This window comes from Ricinus communis, chromosome 10 (genome assembly GCF_019578655.1).
Source record: "Ricinus communis isolate WT05 ecotype wild-type chromosome 10, ASM1957865v1, whole genome shotgun sequence".
Classification (NCBI taxonomy): domain Eukaryota; kingdom Viridiplantae; phylum Streptophyta; class Magnoliopsida; order Malpighiales; family Euphorbiaceae; genus Ricinus; species Ricinus communis.
The window spans coordinates 19457853-19473005 of record NC_063265.1 but is presented as its reverse complement, the minus strand read 5'-3'; the positions used below and the strand labels follow the sequence as shown (position 1 = coordinate 19473005).

Below are 15153 nucleotides of genomic sequence, written 5' to 3'. Positions count from 1 at the left end.
TAATAAGGCATTACTTGGCTTCCGTTGATGTCTTTTCTTTTCCCTAAAAGAAACGACTATGAATAAAATTCAATTTCATCACTCAATTTATCGTATAAACTTAATTTGATTCTTTTTAATTTTAATTTTATAGGTAAAAAAAAAAGTATTTCTTAAAAGAAAGTAATCCCAATTCTCTCATCCAAGGGTAATTTGAGTGAAAAAGAAATAAAATCTTACACTAAATTGACTCGATGGTTAAAAATAGCCAAATTAAAATCGTACAATAATTTCAGGAGCCAAATTGAACCAAAAAGTTAGCAAAATCATGCATCAAGCAAAGCCAAGAAATTAGTGGGTCCAGAGATCATATTCCGTGGCCCACCTGTAACTTGACACCTGTGACATCCACGTCAGATGCTTCAAAATAATTTTGCGTGGTCCTCTTTGCCAGGTCGACAGTGAAGCTATACACTGTACAGAAGCAAGCAACAGTCACATTTTTAGTGGGTCCGCACATACCTTTTTATTGGTCTTGTAATCACATTTGGGCCATTACACGTCATTTCTGACTGTAAGAAACAATAAAATAAAGTACTTCCCCTACTCTCACTAATGTCTTTGTCACATTTTCTTCTCTTTTATCATCGATTATTACTGTTAATTACTGTTCAATAAAGGGTTTGATGGGATTGAAAAGTAAGAATTTGTTTTTAATAATAATTTTAAGAGATTTTATAAAAGTAATGAAATATTTATTATTAATATTTAAAGATTTTAAAAAATTTATAAAAATTATGGAGTATTTAATTATAAATTTTTATAAAATCTATAAAAATAAATTGGTATGCAAAAAGTCATTAATTAGATTTTTTTATACTTTGAAGGTCTAATTACAAATTAAATTCTAAATTTTATACCCTTTAACAATTTTATTTAATTATTTTAAAATCTTAAAATAAATACTATTTTTTAATTTATTTTCAGAAATATTTTCCGATGACAATTTTTAAAATTTAAAGTAAAAAAATATATAAAAAATCGATTATGCTTACTAAAACAATAACAATTATGAATTATCCGGTAGTAATATTTTTTGGAACTCATAATTATAAAAAAAAAAAAACCAAGAACTTTTAATTTAATTATAAGAAAAGTTCTAATAAAGATATGAATTCCAATTGAAGAGTCTAGTGATTTTTAAAAGTTTAGTTCGAGGAAACAATCCTACCATAAACTTCTAGATTTAATTTCTTATTTAAAATTATTAAGGTCTCAAACAAACATAATGAGTTAAGGATTTGTAAATCTTTGAAATTAGCCAACACTAATATTTGTGGGAATTGCAAACTCTAATCAACTGGTAATTGCCATTTTTTAAGGGACTAAACTTAAAGTCCCAGAAATCAAGGATTCAAAACTAACATGTTTTTCAAAAGAACCATTAATGAATCAGACATAATTTTATTTTTATAATGAATAAAAAAAACGAAAAAAAAAAGATATTGTGTGCCACAATATGTTAGGTTCCTTGTACAGATAACAGATGACATCAAATTCTGACCACATTAGACACATATAATCACAGTTAGTTGCACACGAATTTAATAAATCACAATCCTATAATGTCAGAAATGAAATCATAATATTTAGGATTTTACTAGAGCATCGTGGCACCAATAAATTCAGAAATAACAGTGGTTAGTAAGGGGCTTGGTTCGAATTATACGGGAAGGTTCTTGAGAAATTTATGCCTCCTTCCAGCCCGCAAGACGGGATTTCCCTGATTCTTTCCGCAAGGAAACAGTAAAGCATCCCTGAAAAATGTGATCTCATCGGCTTCATGGCACTGGATGATGCTGTGAACTTCTCTAGTTAACAATCTTTACTGTGAAACAAGCCGCTACTTCTAGCCCTAGCTCGTGGTCCTGACCACCCTGCAAATGCACGAACCTAAAACAAGTTTGCTGCAGTATTTGCAAAGTCAGACTATGAGGGAGAAAAGCAACAGTTTTTACCTTATTATACATGTAGGATCAAAGCTTCTTCATCAAAGGATAGCCATGATTCCTCAGGAATTATTATCTGCATAAAGCAGATAAACTTGAGTGATCTTTTCTCCATTTAGCTGCAGTGATAGTAACATAACCAAGTTTTCAGAGAATGCACATACCTTCAGGAAAAAGGAATTAATTTCTTTCAAAAATTATATTTCTTATTCACTCTTTTATTATTGCAAAATATGAATTTTATTTTACGGATTGGTTCAATTATTTACTTTGAGTATTTTTCAATATTCATTATTATTAATATTACATATATAAAATCATATATATAGTTAACATCTTATTATTATCTTTTTATATTAGTTTATATATTATATTAGATTTTTAACTATAAAACTTACGTAAAATGTAACTAATATTATGTTTAGTTGAAATCCATTAAAAATTTATTTCATTTGACAAAAAATACACGAGGATAGTAAACTGAAAATAATAAAGTTGATTGAGATATTTTGATATTAGAAAATACATCAACAAACTAATACAAAGTTTATTTAAAAAATTTCTCTATTTTGATAGAATTGAGTTTCGCTCTAACTAATTATATACAAATTTGAATATGTAAAATTCTACATTAACTTTCACTTCACGTAAAATAAAAATTTATAAATAAATTTTATAAATTTTTATAAATTTCAACCAAACTTAATATCAAGAAATACTATTTATGTATAAAACACAAACTTATATAAATTTAAGACAAACATATGTAAATTTAAGTGTTCGATTACCTTTTCTTTTTTTCCTTTACCCGTAAAATCTTATAAAAGTAATAATCTAAAAAGTTAATTCACTTTGTTCTTAGGCAATTTGATGGATTTCAATTAGGTTATTAGTTTAATCACACCCCTACGTGGCACCACGCAAGAAGAAGCTCACTTTCTTGATCATTGTTCAATTAATAGTTGCATTAGTAGTTTTCACTCTTATGTGTTTTATTTACTTTTTACAAATATTATATTTAAATTGAATTATTTTATTCTCTTAATTACATTTCACATAAATTCTATAATTAAAGTATTTAATAGAATATATAACTACTTTAACAATAATAATAAAATGATATAGTTTGGTTTGATTCACCCTTTATTCCGAATTCTTACATAGAATTCGACCATTGCATTATGATTAGGTAGTATTATATATGCTGACTTTTAAATTACTTGTTTATCTTCGTCACGGAACAACAAACTTATGGAGTTTGAAAATTAGTCTTGCAACATTGTAATTCACAATCCTTATAATAGAGTGTTTTAGAACTTTAAAATTAAGATAGTAATTGACAACTATATATAAAACAAAAAGATTATATATTAGATTACAAACTTTCTAAGAAACATAACTAGGAATGATGAGAGTGGGCGGATGCCACAATGATATGGAGATTAACTATATAATACCTAACAATTATTTATTAATTTGATGGGTACCCATCTTACATTAGTGCATGTTCTTGTTGATGATGCTCTTGGAAAAGGACTAGGTACTAAAGGTGCATGGTTTCTTCTAAACATGGCCAACACTCACCTTTCTATTTTATGTTATAATGTAATTTTATTTATCTCTTATAGAAACTCTTAAATTTAAGTTGCGAGGAATTCTACATTTAGTGATGAATTGATTGACAGACAAATTTTCTTTATAGGCTAAATATGCCTAATTTAAACTTTTTGTACCAAATTGGCACTAAGCTCTTATTTAAGGGCCAATTGAGTCCTATTTCTAGCTTTTGCTTGAGCTTTTATTTCACACTCATGAAAACTTATTGATAAATTTAGGAATAATTACTATATACCTTGTGTATTTTTCATATTACACTATTTATCTTTAACATTTAGAAATTATTGTTTTCATTTTTTTATTTTGTAAATTTATACTAAAAATCTATTTTATCATAATTTTTGTTAAACGAACATTAACTAAATTGGTTTTATACTATTTGCTTCCTGATTTTTTATGTAATATATAAATCTCTCTTTATATTTTATTTATTGCACCAAAATCTCCTTGTGTTTTGAACGTCAATACAATTAAAGTGCTAAATCAATAAAAAAATATAATTTGATCCTCAAACTTCTTATCAAAGTTACAATTCTAATATAACAAAATTAATAATAAGAATAATAGCTATTTTATTTTAATAATTTAAAGTTAAATTATATAAATTTTAATATTTTAATAAATATAAGTATTTTTAAAATATTTTAAATTTTACTAGAATTTAATTATGCTAGAAATTAGAGTAAGTAAAAGAATACTAGTTAATTCTTTTTGTACAGGCATTAAATTTGATTTTTGCTAAAGATATAGTCTTACTTTAATTTTATTTAAAAATAAGTTTAGAAGAGTCTGATACTTAATAATAAAATTAACTATTAAAATAATTTTTTTATCAATTTAGTCTTTTAACTGTCTTGACTTTGGATGAAAGAGGTAATAGTTAATTTTATTAAAAAAAACAAGGGAGTTCTAGTGTAATAAACAAACTATAAAGGGCATTTTGTATATTGCATTAAAAATTAAGAGGCAAATAATATAAAACCAACCCTAGAAAACGATTATTTAATAAAAACTTCTACCGAAGAAGTTTTTAGTATAAAATTATAAAATAGAAGGATGAAATATATAATTTTTAAACATTAAGAAGTAACTAGTATAATATGAAAAAATACATGAGGTAAATAATAATTACCCATAAATTTATTTTTTCTTAAATATATAAACCTTCATTCAAAGCCTTGAGGTTATGGGTTTGCTTACATTTAGTTTCGGGGTTCTAATTTGAACTGCATCTCATTCCTTTGACATTTCTTCCAATAAGAAAGAAAGAAAAAGAAAACCCAAGTGAAGAAAAATGCTGGAAAAAATTAAAAGAGAAAACAAAACGAAGAAAAGCTCTCGTGCACTTAGCAGAACTCAAGTGATTCATTGAAGAAATAAGTTGAAATAAACAATGTAGCATGCTATTATCAATATAATACATTAAGTTAATATTAATTAATATTTCAGATTTAGTTCAAGTGGCAAGAACGTTTACTTTTAGATTTGAGAGATTTCACGTTCGAGATTCAAATCCTCTTTTTAGTTCACAGCATGTTGGTTCTTCTCTTTTTCACATTAATTAACTCATATTAATTTTGTATTGAAAACTAATTAATTTATAAAATTAATAATCACTAAATAGAGCGGATCTAGTAAAGAAATATTTCAAGTCTCCGTTAACATGATTGACAATCTTCGATACAACTTTTCTTATCTCTTTTATTATTATATTTTTTTATCATTTTTATAATAATGTAATTTTATATTAAGATGTACAAATTTATTTCTATAAATGACAATTATGATAATTTGTTTAGAAAAAAATAATTAATTTATTCAAAGTTTTTTATAAAGAGTTACACGCAATAGCCGGATGAATCATATGCTGAGGACAAAATGTAAGAAGACCAAAGATCGAATGAATTATTGATGTGAAATAACACAAATTTTTCATGATTGAGTGCCAATGATTTAAGATCATACATCAACTTTTCAAACAGGTGACCTAACCATTTACTCAATGACACGAAAATCCAATTTAAGGCCTACACTTGTCCTTTGAAAATTTGTCCTTAGCCGTATTTAAGTTAGAACATGGTGCTAAATAAGAACGAGATTTATTCTGATTTTTATCTAATTAGATTCATATAAATGTATTTTTAAATCGATTGTGACTTTATTATATGTATTTTTTTATTACTATTATTATTAATTTTCTACTTTATCATATAATTAAGATGTAATTTATTTATTCACACGAGAGCCAACAGGTTATAAAATATACAATAAAGATAATCATTCTCTTATATTCGTTATAAAAATAAAATATTGCTAATGTTAAGGAGAGAGTTCGAACCCAAAACATTTCACTCCTATTGTCTTCAAATGTATCAATATATAATATTTATCTCCTTGAGTTAAATACTCATATTCTTCCAAAAACAAAAAACCATTGATCAGATTTATATTCACTCAATGTATAGTGAAAGAATTAATTCTGACCGACTTGTCGTTTTCTTCAAAATGGGCCGATATAATCCCCTGCTGAAGTGCTAAATCTGAGCTCAATCAGATTAGCCCCTTCGAGAAATCATGCATATAAGTCACCATCAAACATTTTTGGTAGATGAGAATAATGTGGGGAGGCATGGTAAAGTACATGTGTATGGCCATTTTCTTATGATTGGAATGAAACAGAGAAAGGAAACCTCTCTATCTTCACACAATTATTCTTGCAATTATCATGATATGATGTTGCAGCAGTATGGTGTTCAATGCTCTTCATCCATATGGAAGGCGCATGGCCAAAAATTTTCAGTTTTATTTTATTAAATTTTTTAAATTTTATTTTCTTCTATTGAATTTTTATATCTCTATTTTTATTTAAACTAAATATTTTTTATATCTATTTTATAAAATCTTTATTTATTCTTTGAATTTTTATATTTTTATTTCTGTTTTCGATAAGGAGTAGAAATAAAATAAAACTGAAAAAGTAATAGAAATGACAATTATTTGGGTGAAATCACCAAATCAACTTCATTAGGTTCCTTTATGATTCTCAATCTGTTAAGTTTGCATGGTAAATTTTTATAGTTATAAATTATTACATTAATTCAATAGTTGAACTAACAATATATATATATATATATATATTATCATTCTAAAACTAATATTTTTATTTTTATTTTATTAATAATAAAATAATAACATTGTAATAGTAACTAGTCATCTATTCGCGTGTTGCACGACTTTTGTTATTATTTTAATAAAAAAAATTTAATTCGTAACATTTAAATTGAACTTCTTATGTAAACATATTTATATATATAAAACATAACTAATGCTAAAATGAATACATATAGTAACAATCTTAATAAAAATTATAATTAATGATATGTCATATAAGATGAGAAAATATTATTAATATATTAATAATTATCTATGTACATTAATATTAAAAATATTTCATTCCTTCTGCATATTCCATAACCTTTCAGATGAATAATGTATATTCCACCATATTAAAAGTATTGTACTTGGCATTAAAAGAGACCAGTGATAAAAGAAGATTTTATCCAAAAATAGTAAATACACTTGCTTATAGTCTATCACTTCAGTTTAATAATTCTCTCTGAACATGATTTTGAAAGCTTGCACCCAAAATCCATGTTTACTCAATTGATTCTATTAATTAAATTCAAAATTAGTTAAATTTGAATTCCCAAAGTGAAAGAATTGTTATAAAATAATTAACATTTTAAATTTAATGAATAAAATTGTTCAAGCATGACATATTATATTCACCCAACACATGAGAGACATCTTAATTGTTCTTAGCAGTTTGAAGGCAAGCTTTGTAATTAACAAAAGAAAATCATTAACTACAAAAAAGAAAAAAAAATAACATATACAATTCTATTAGCAGATAAATCTAAGAAAAACAATAACAAAGGATAACAAATATAATTATTTAGTAGATTTATAAGACTAAAATTTAATAAGGAACTTTTTAATACCCTAAAATTAATAAAAAAATATTATTTTTACTATATAAACTTTGTTTTTTCAAAAATATTATTTTCTTAGTTATTTTTTGGTTTCTTCTTTAGTTATTTTTTAGTTGTTTTATCAAAAAATAATTAAAGAAAACTAAAGAAAAAAACCAATACCGTATTTTTTTTTTAAAAGTTAAAAAAACCATATTTTTGATATTTTTACCCAGTAAAATTAAAAAAATGTTTATCCCGTATTTTTAATAAAAAAATATAGATATTTTTTTATTTTTCCAATTTAATACTATTTTTAATGAATTGAGCTCTGACTCAACATTTAAGTTAGTTTATGAAGCACTAATCATGGAATTAGAGGAGGGAGGGCCACACACAACCCAGGAAAGGCCAGAAAATCCCTTCTTGGGTTGAAGGTTTGCTAGCCCATGGCTCAAGTTTTGTGTTGAGATACATATCATATCAAGAAAACAAGGGTATAAATATGGGCTTGATCAGAACAATGTTTAAAAAGATAATGGCCTCATCTATCTACCCAGTGATCTGCCCTAACTGCACTGATGCAAGGGGAAGCTATTGCATGGCAGCATGACCACTCAGGTAAACACAATGCTCAGATTTTACCTTTCTGGGGATGAATAGAAAATATTAAAAAAGAAAAAGGGTTATCTGAAGTCACAGGACCCTAAATTGTTATTCTAAAAGTCCAAGTAAGTGTCTATTCAGGTAAATAAATCTCATTTCTACCTCTACTGGGATGTATTTTCCTGAATGTACAACTTTTAAAAGATAAATCAATGGAAATTTATAAAGTTGAACTCAATATTTTTTTTTTAGTTTTCTTTTCAAAAGAATTTAATAGTCTTTTGGATCTTATTTTATCAGGTAATTTATAATAAAAAGATTTAACATTATGTAAATGAAAAAATTAAAAATATTCTAATTCTCAAATGGTAAGAATGTTTGTTTTTAAAATACCCAACCAGAGCCTATTTGGCCTCCCATGAGTAATCTTAAAAATATATATATAAATTTGATGGTTAAAGAACTTGAGTGAATAAACTTGGCACACAGGACACAGCCCAACTGCCAATCAAAAGGACACAAGCAGTTAAATGGCTCAATCATCTTCATGTGATTGGTTCCTAATATTCTTTTTGCTGTCAACTCTGCAACTACCATACAAACAAGTCAGTGGCACCCACAGGCCACAGAGCCACCCCCAACAGTCCCTTTTTAACTCACTGCTTTTTTCTGTTGGGAATTGAGTTGGCAATTCTGTTACAAGATTTAATAACCAAATGCTGTGAACTTATTCAAGACATAATAAATCTCCAACCCATTTGAATACACCACAGAAAACTTTTATACACATTTTGCCATTTGCAATTGTTAACAATATGTTATTATTATCTAGGTTCATTTTTAGTACTTTGTTTCCTGATTAAGCATTTGTTTCCTGACAAAAGTTCCATTTTTCTTTTAAAAAATCTTTCTTCAGGCATTCCTGAAGCTGGGTCTCATGGCTTAGGATCTAGCTGCAAGTGTAAGTTATATTTTAACCTGCTATAATGTGTTCAGAATTAGCATAAGATGTTAGTCGAATGTTGCTGATACTCATAACAGTAAATACCATTCAAAGTTTTAAAGATTGAGCCTTCTGCTGATTTAATTTATCCTCTAATCTCTGCCACATCTTAAATTTAGTTTGGTTTGAAGATTTTAGCATGTATGTAAATATGCACTTGCTAATTTAATATTGAAAATGGAAATTATAAATAAGAAAGAGGAACACAAGTTTGTCTGCTAAAGAAATCTCAATTGACATCCAGATAATAGTCGATGTTCATGTAAGGCACACCTAACAAATAGCCAGGTGATTTACTTTGATGGAATTAATAACATTTTAACAATATTTACAAGCACAAATAACAGCCGTTTCAACCTTTATCCAATAGTGTTGTTCCACCACTCTCGCAACCAACACAAGGAACTTCGCAAATTCATGAAAAAAGAAAAAGAACAATCAACAACCAGGAGCCCAAACCCTAGTTACCGAAAAACCAAATATTGAAAAGGAATTAAAAGAAATCTGTGAAAAAATGTGAAAGAAAAAAAATACTAGAAGTGTACTTTTAGTTTTCTTTTAAGTTGTCATTTCTCTTGTTGAGTCATCTACCCTCGTTCATCTGTAAAGATCCATCCTTCATTAGTTTGAGACTCAGATTATTGAACCGCTCTCGTGAATACTGCCTTGATGCTTTTCTCCAATCTGTACCAGCTTTCATCATCGTAGCAAACTCGTCATAGCTTATTCTTCCATCCTGTATGTTAACAGACCAAATTGATTCAGGGGGGATTTCAAGCATAAAAGGAGGAATGAACTGTGTTTGTCAAGTACAAAGAAATATGAGATTGACAGGGCTCCATAAAATAGTAAATGAGCCTCCATGTCCCCCGTCATTCATGCAAGAGGGTGAAAGCACACATAAATGAGGGCACACTCGAGGCTATGATTTTAACTCTCGATGAGCAGAAAAACTTTAAGGGAAGAAATAAATTGTTCCAGAATAAACTCTTCCAGACTCTGTAAAGCATATCATGCCATTACAGACAAACATGGAAATGCATATGCTGCTTTTAAAATCAGAAACAGATTTGTTGACAAGAAAATAGGACTAAACTGACCTTATCTGTGTCTACATCATGAATAATGGCGCTAATAATCTCTTCACTGTTTTCATCCAGTTCATCAGCCAAGGCATTTCTTAGCTCCTCAATTTCAATATGGCCACTTTGGTTTTTATCAAAGTATTCGAAGGCTTTGCGAAGGTGTTCATCATTGCCCATCTTTCTTAGGTGAACAGAAATGGTAACAAACTCCCCATAGTCCAGATGGCCATCTCGATCTACATCACCCTGTAAAAGATAATTTAGAAGAAAAGATTAAGGTCATGGCATAAACACTTGATTGTTTATTGACATTTTAAGTTATTTATTGTTTCAAAAGTATCTGCAAATGTAGAGTTCCCTGCTCCTATTTGGGTAATAAATGGTATATTAACCATGGATATGATTTGTGTCTAAATTTCATTCAGTCGAATACACCTCCAAGCTGTTTAAAAGACTCCACATCAGGTAAAGAAAGAACTGTAGGGAAATATTCATTCTGAACTAACTGAGACAATGAACACGAGGCAAACAAGTTAAGGAGTCTCTAGTTCTAAGATTGGCAGCCCAACCAAGATCAAAAGCTTTTAAATTTGAAGATAGTATTCAGCACTTACAGCTTCCATTAGCATTTGAACATCAGTATCAGTAATCTGATGACCCAGTTTCTGCAACCCAATTCTTAGCTCATCAAGATTAATCTTGCCCTTATTGCTAGTATCCATCAACCGGAAGCCCTCCTTTATGCCAGCAACTTCCTCTACTGACAAATGCTCAGCTATTACCTGTATTTTCTTAAAATTTAAGAATAACAATAAAAAATGACCATATAAAATAGGACTATGACTGAACCAAATACCAAGCTAAAAGGCCAAATAAATTTATCATTACTTAGAAACCAGGATCAGAGACATTACCCTAAGAGCTCTTTTCTTGAGCTTGTTCATTACAGAGAATTGCTTGAGCCTTGCTTTCACCGTTTCACCTAAAGAAACATTAGGAGCCTTCTTTGCATTTTGCAACCAAGGGTGGTCTGCATTCAAAGAGCAAGCAACTATTAAAATTTAGGAATTTTCAAGCATAGTCAGTATAAGGAATATAATTTTCTTAAACATGAGATGGCCATTTCATTGGAACCTAACATTACCTAGCACTTGCTGAGCTGTAAGCCGACGCTTTGGATCAGGATCAAGCATCTTTTTCACAAGGTCTTTTGCATTATCAGAAACCTTAGGCCAAGGATCCCTCTTAAAATCTACAACAGACCTAATGATTGCTTGTGCAACTCCCTGTTCAGTTTCTGCATAGGAAGAAAGGAGAGATGCAATAAATTTTTGAAGAAAGAAAAAGAAAACGTAAAAATACAGTAGTTTAGCTAAGTTTATTTATATTGTTTGTTATGGATTCATTGTCAACAACCAAGGTGCTAGCCTCTTGGCCATTTATATATCACTCAGAAAAGAACCAGGAGAAAAACCAATAGAGAAACAACTTGCATAAATTGTTGTGAAGTCATCAAGATGTAGATGGCATCTCCTGTATGACTGCAAATGCACTAGAATTTACACATGAACTTTTCCTATATGTAACTAGCTCAAACAATATTAAACAAAACACAAATACCAACCTGCCCAAAAGGGAGGGACACCACAAAGTAAGATGTAAAGTATGACGCCGGCACTCCAGACGTCTACTTCAGGACCATAATTCCTCTTTAGCACCTCAGGAGCCATGTAGTATGGACTTCCTACTATCTCATTGAATCTTTCACCTGTAGACAATAATCAGATTTGGTATGTGTACATGGAAGGAGAACAGTCATAAATTAAGACTAAAACATAAATAAAGAATATAATAGGCAATCATGGGGCAATTACCAGGCTTGAAAAACACAGACAACCCAAAATCAATTGCCTTCAAAGCTGCACTCTCCTTCTTGTTTGCAAACAAAAAGTTCTCAGGTTTCAGATCCCTATGCATCACGCCGTGCTTGTGGCACATCTGCAAAACAACAAACATATTGAACTTAAATCACTTCCAAAGTGACTAGAGTTTTATGACTTTGTAGATTCATCCTAGATCCAGGAAAGAGCCAAAATCCTGTACTTTTTCACTACAGAAAAGAAGAAGCTTCAATTGTTCTCTATGTTTGACCAATATCCAGATAAAAAAGAACTATAAGAAATAAAAGATCCGACTAGAAAATTAAAGCACATAAGTTCTCTCTTACCTGAACAACCTCGACAATAGTCTTTGTAACCGCAGCGGCAGCTCTTTCAGTGTAATGACCTCTAGACACAATCCTATCAAACAACTCTCCACCCTCGCACAACTCCATAACCAAATGCACTGCATCATCATCTTCATATGTGTCTTTCAAACTCACAATATTAGGATGCTTAGGTAAATGTTTCATGATCTGCACTTCTCTCCTAACATCCTCAATATCTACTGCTGTCCTTAGCTTCTTCTTAGAGATTGATTTGCAAGCAAACTTTTCACCACTCTCTTTATCTGTACATAAATATGTGACTCCAAATTCACCCCTGCCTAGCTCTCCACCAAGCTCATACCTTTGCTCAATTTCTCTTCCTGTTGGGTCTTTCAGAACAGTAAGCCTGTGGCTGACACCATTGTTAAGGCCATAATCGATGGAAAATGGGTTTGGTTTCTTCTTGTACTTCTTGTTCTCATGAGGGTCTGATGGTGGAGTAGCACAACAATTACCCATGAATCAGGAAGCTAAAAAAAATAAATAAACAAAAATGAAATTTTGTTTGTCTGTTTGGATAATTATGGCTGCTGGTGAATTGGGTATTTGGAAATTTGAAGAGAAAGATTGATTTTTTTTTTTTAAAGTTAATATCTGAAGCTTTTAAGCAAAATAGGAAATGCTATTTGCAATTGGGATAGAAAGATCTCCAAGATCCAGGATCTTGCTATGAACAATCAAATATTAGAATTGGGTACACAATTTCTCAAGATCACATGCCAAAACTAAAGCAAAGCTTTAAATGAAAGATGATGAAGAAAATTTTGACTTTTCAAGAAAGCAGCTGATATTTTCAAAGAAACTTAGATCAAGAGAGAAAAATTCAAAGATGGCATGTAAAGATTAGAGTGGTGAGATTTATGGGAAAGAGAAGGGAAGGAGGGTCATTGATTAATAAGAATAAGGATGAGAAGAGGAATTTACAAGGCAAATTCAATCCAACATTCAAAGGGTTGGATTGGTTAAAAAACAAGGGAGAGAGAGAGAGAGAGAGAGAGAAAGAGAGGTCAAACCTCTTTCCCAGAGACTTCCCTCCTAACTCCTTTCCTTTCTTTTCACAATTTTTTTCTTCTTTCTTATTTTATTTATTTTTAATTAGTTAATTAATTCATCTATTTTAGTTCCCCTTTTTTGTTGGAAGAGTAAGGGAAAGTGTGGAGTTTTAGTCTGTTATTTTCCCAAATTATCCAAAACAAACTTCAGGGTTTCTTTTTTTCTCTTTTTACCTGAATAATGAATCTTGAATGTGAAATGTTGACAAAATAATTCTCTAATTTCCCTTATTTTTTAGATAAGATTTCATGCTTTCCCATTTGATTTTCTTTTCCAATTCAGAGTGTATTATTTATATATTTATAGAACAGGAACACCAACAGTCATATAAGTTTCAACTTCTTCTAATTAAGTCCTCAATGTTTTTCTTTTTTACAATCAAATCCCAAAATTTTGTAAATAAATTAATTTCATCTAACCTTTATCTATTTAAGCATCATGTGGTAGCAAAATCAATATATTTTTTATGCGTCACTATTCAACTTTTTTTTATTAGATAATTATATAAATTGTATACAAAAACTGAAATTATAAATAAGATAAATAATAATTATATAATCAAAAAACAACAGTAATATAGAAAAATCAAGATAAATTGATAGGTGGGATGGAAAAAGTATGCTGAGTTGTTCATCATGCAGTGCTTACATGGACAAACTTGTAAGAAGATTTGTCCACATCAGCAAACTTTATTAGAGTGACACTTTAAGACTAATGAGTCAATATTAAAAGTTTTAAGATTTAAAAAATATTAAATATTTAAGACTTAATTGTAAAATAGATAAAATATATGTAGTTCTATTTGCTGTCATTATACCAAAAAAATAACAAATTAAATCCAAAATATCCAATAATTATCGACTCCAATCTAATTAGTTATTTGTGTAAAGATTTTCTTTTCTTTATTGAAAATGATTTTAAGAAAAAGGATTCTATTGCCAAAAAAATAGTATACTATGGCCACATGTCCCTATTTACTTAAACTGGTTTTTTTAAAACTAGCTATTCACTTAAAAATAAAATAATATATATTTTTAAATTTAATAATATATAATTTTATAAATAACTAATTTATTAATTAAAAATATAATTAAAATACTACTTTTTAAGTTAAGATCATTGTAATTTAAACAGAGTTAGATTTCTAAAATTATATTATATATTATAAACTAAATTAATTAAATTAGTAATATTTTATTAATAAATTTATTTTTTATTAATATTTTTATATATATTATGATTATGATATATGATAAGTTCATATTATATATATATATATATATATATATATATATATATATATATATATATATATATAAAAGGTAATTTAGTGATTTATTGATATATTTTATATACATAATATGTGGAAATATGTACTTATTACCTCACTTTAGCTTTATTGTTAATTTCAAGTGTTGATAGCCAAAGAGAAAAAATATGAGCTAAATATTCATAAATGAGCTCAAATTAAGCCGTCGCTGTTGAGACTCAGAATAAAAACGCATGGACTATTTATTTCATAGGCCTAGCCGAAAAATATAAAGTCCACAAGAAGAAATTA

The 15153-nt window shown here is 28.5% G+C and overlaps 1 protein-coding gene across 2 annotated transcripts; it reads right to left on the bottom strand.

Annotated features, from left to right (window-relative positions):
* Positions 1-9442: 9442 nt before the first annotated feature.
* On the bottom strand, positions 9443-13592 carry LOC8260316 (calcium-dependent protein kinase 32). 2 transcript variants are annotated; one of them, XM_002529574.4, is made up of 9 exons: positions 12498-13592; positions 12145-12268; positions 11895-12038; positions 11415-11567; positions 11185-11300; positions 10885-11052; positions 10286-10516; positions 9731-9921; positions 9443-9590 (listed from the first exon to the last, which is right to left on the bottom strand). In XM_002529574.4, the coding sequence occupies exons 1-8, from the start codon at positions 12996-12998 to the stop codon at positions 9769-9771; spliced, it is 1590 nt and encodes a 529-aa protein (XP_002529620.2). In that variant the 5' UTR covers positions 12999-13592; the 3' UTR covers positions 9443-9590; positions 9731-9768. The 2 variants fall into 2 exon arrangements, with proteins under 2 accessions (XP_002529620.2, XP_015581139.2); XM_015725653.3 differs by having other exon boundaries at positions 9443-9921.
* Positions 13593-15153: the final 1561 nt, after the last annotated feature.

Bases quoted from the DNA above. Each gene is read 5' to 3' on its own strand.
- LOC8260316 (XM_015725653.3), bottom strand. From the start codon at position 12,998: ATGGGTAATTGTTGTGCTACTCCACCATCAGACCCTCATGAGAACAAG. The intron at 11,568-11,894 runs GTTGGTATTTGT...CTTCCTATGCAG, and splicing joins TGTCCCTCCCTTTTGGGCAG to AAACTGAACAGGGAGTTGCA. The intron at 11,301-11,414 runs GTAATGTTAGGT...CTTTGAATGCAG, and splicing joins TACAGCTCAGCAAGTGCTAG to ACCACCCTTGGTTGCAAAAT.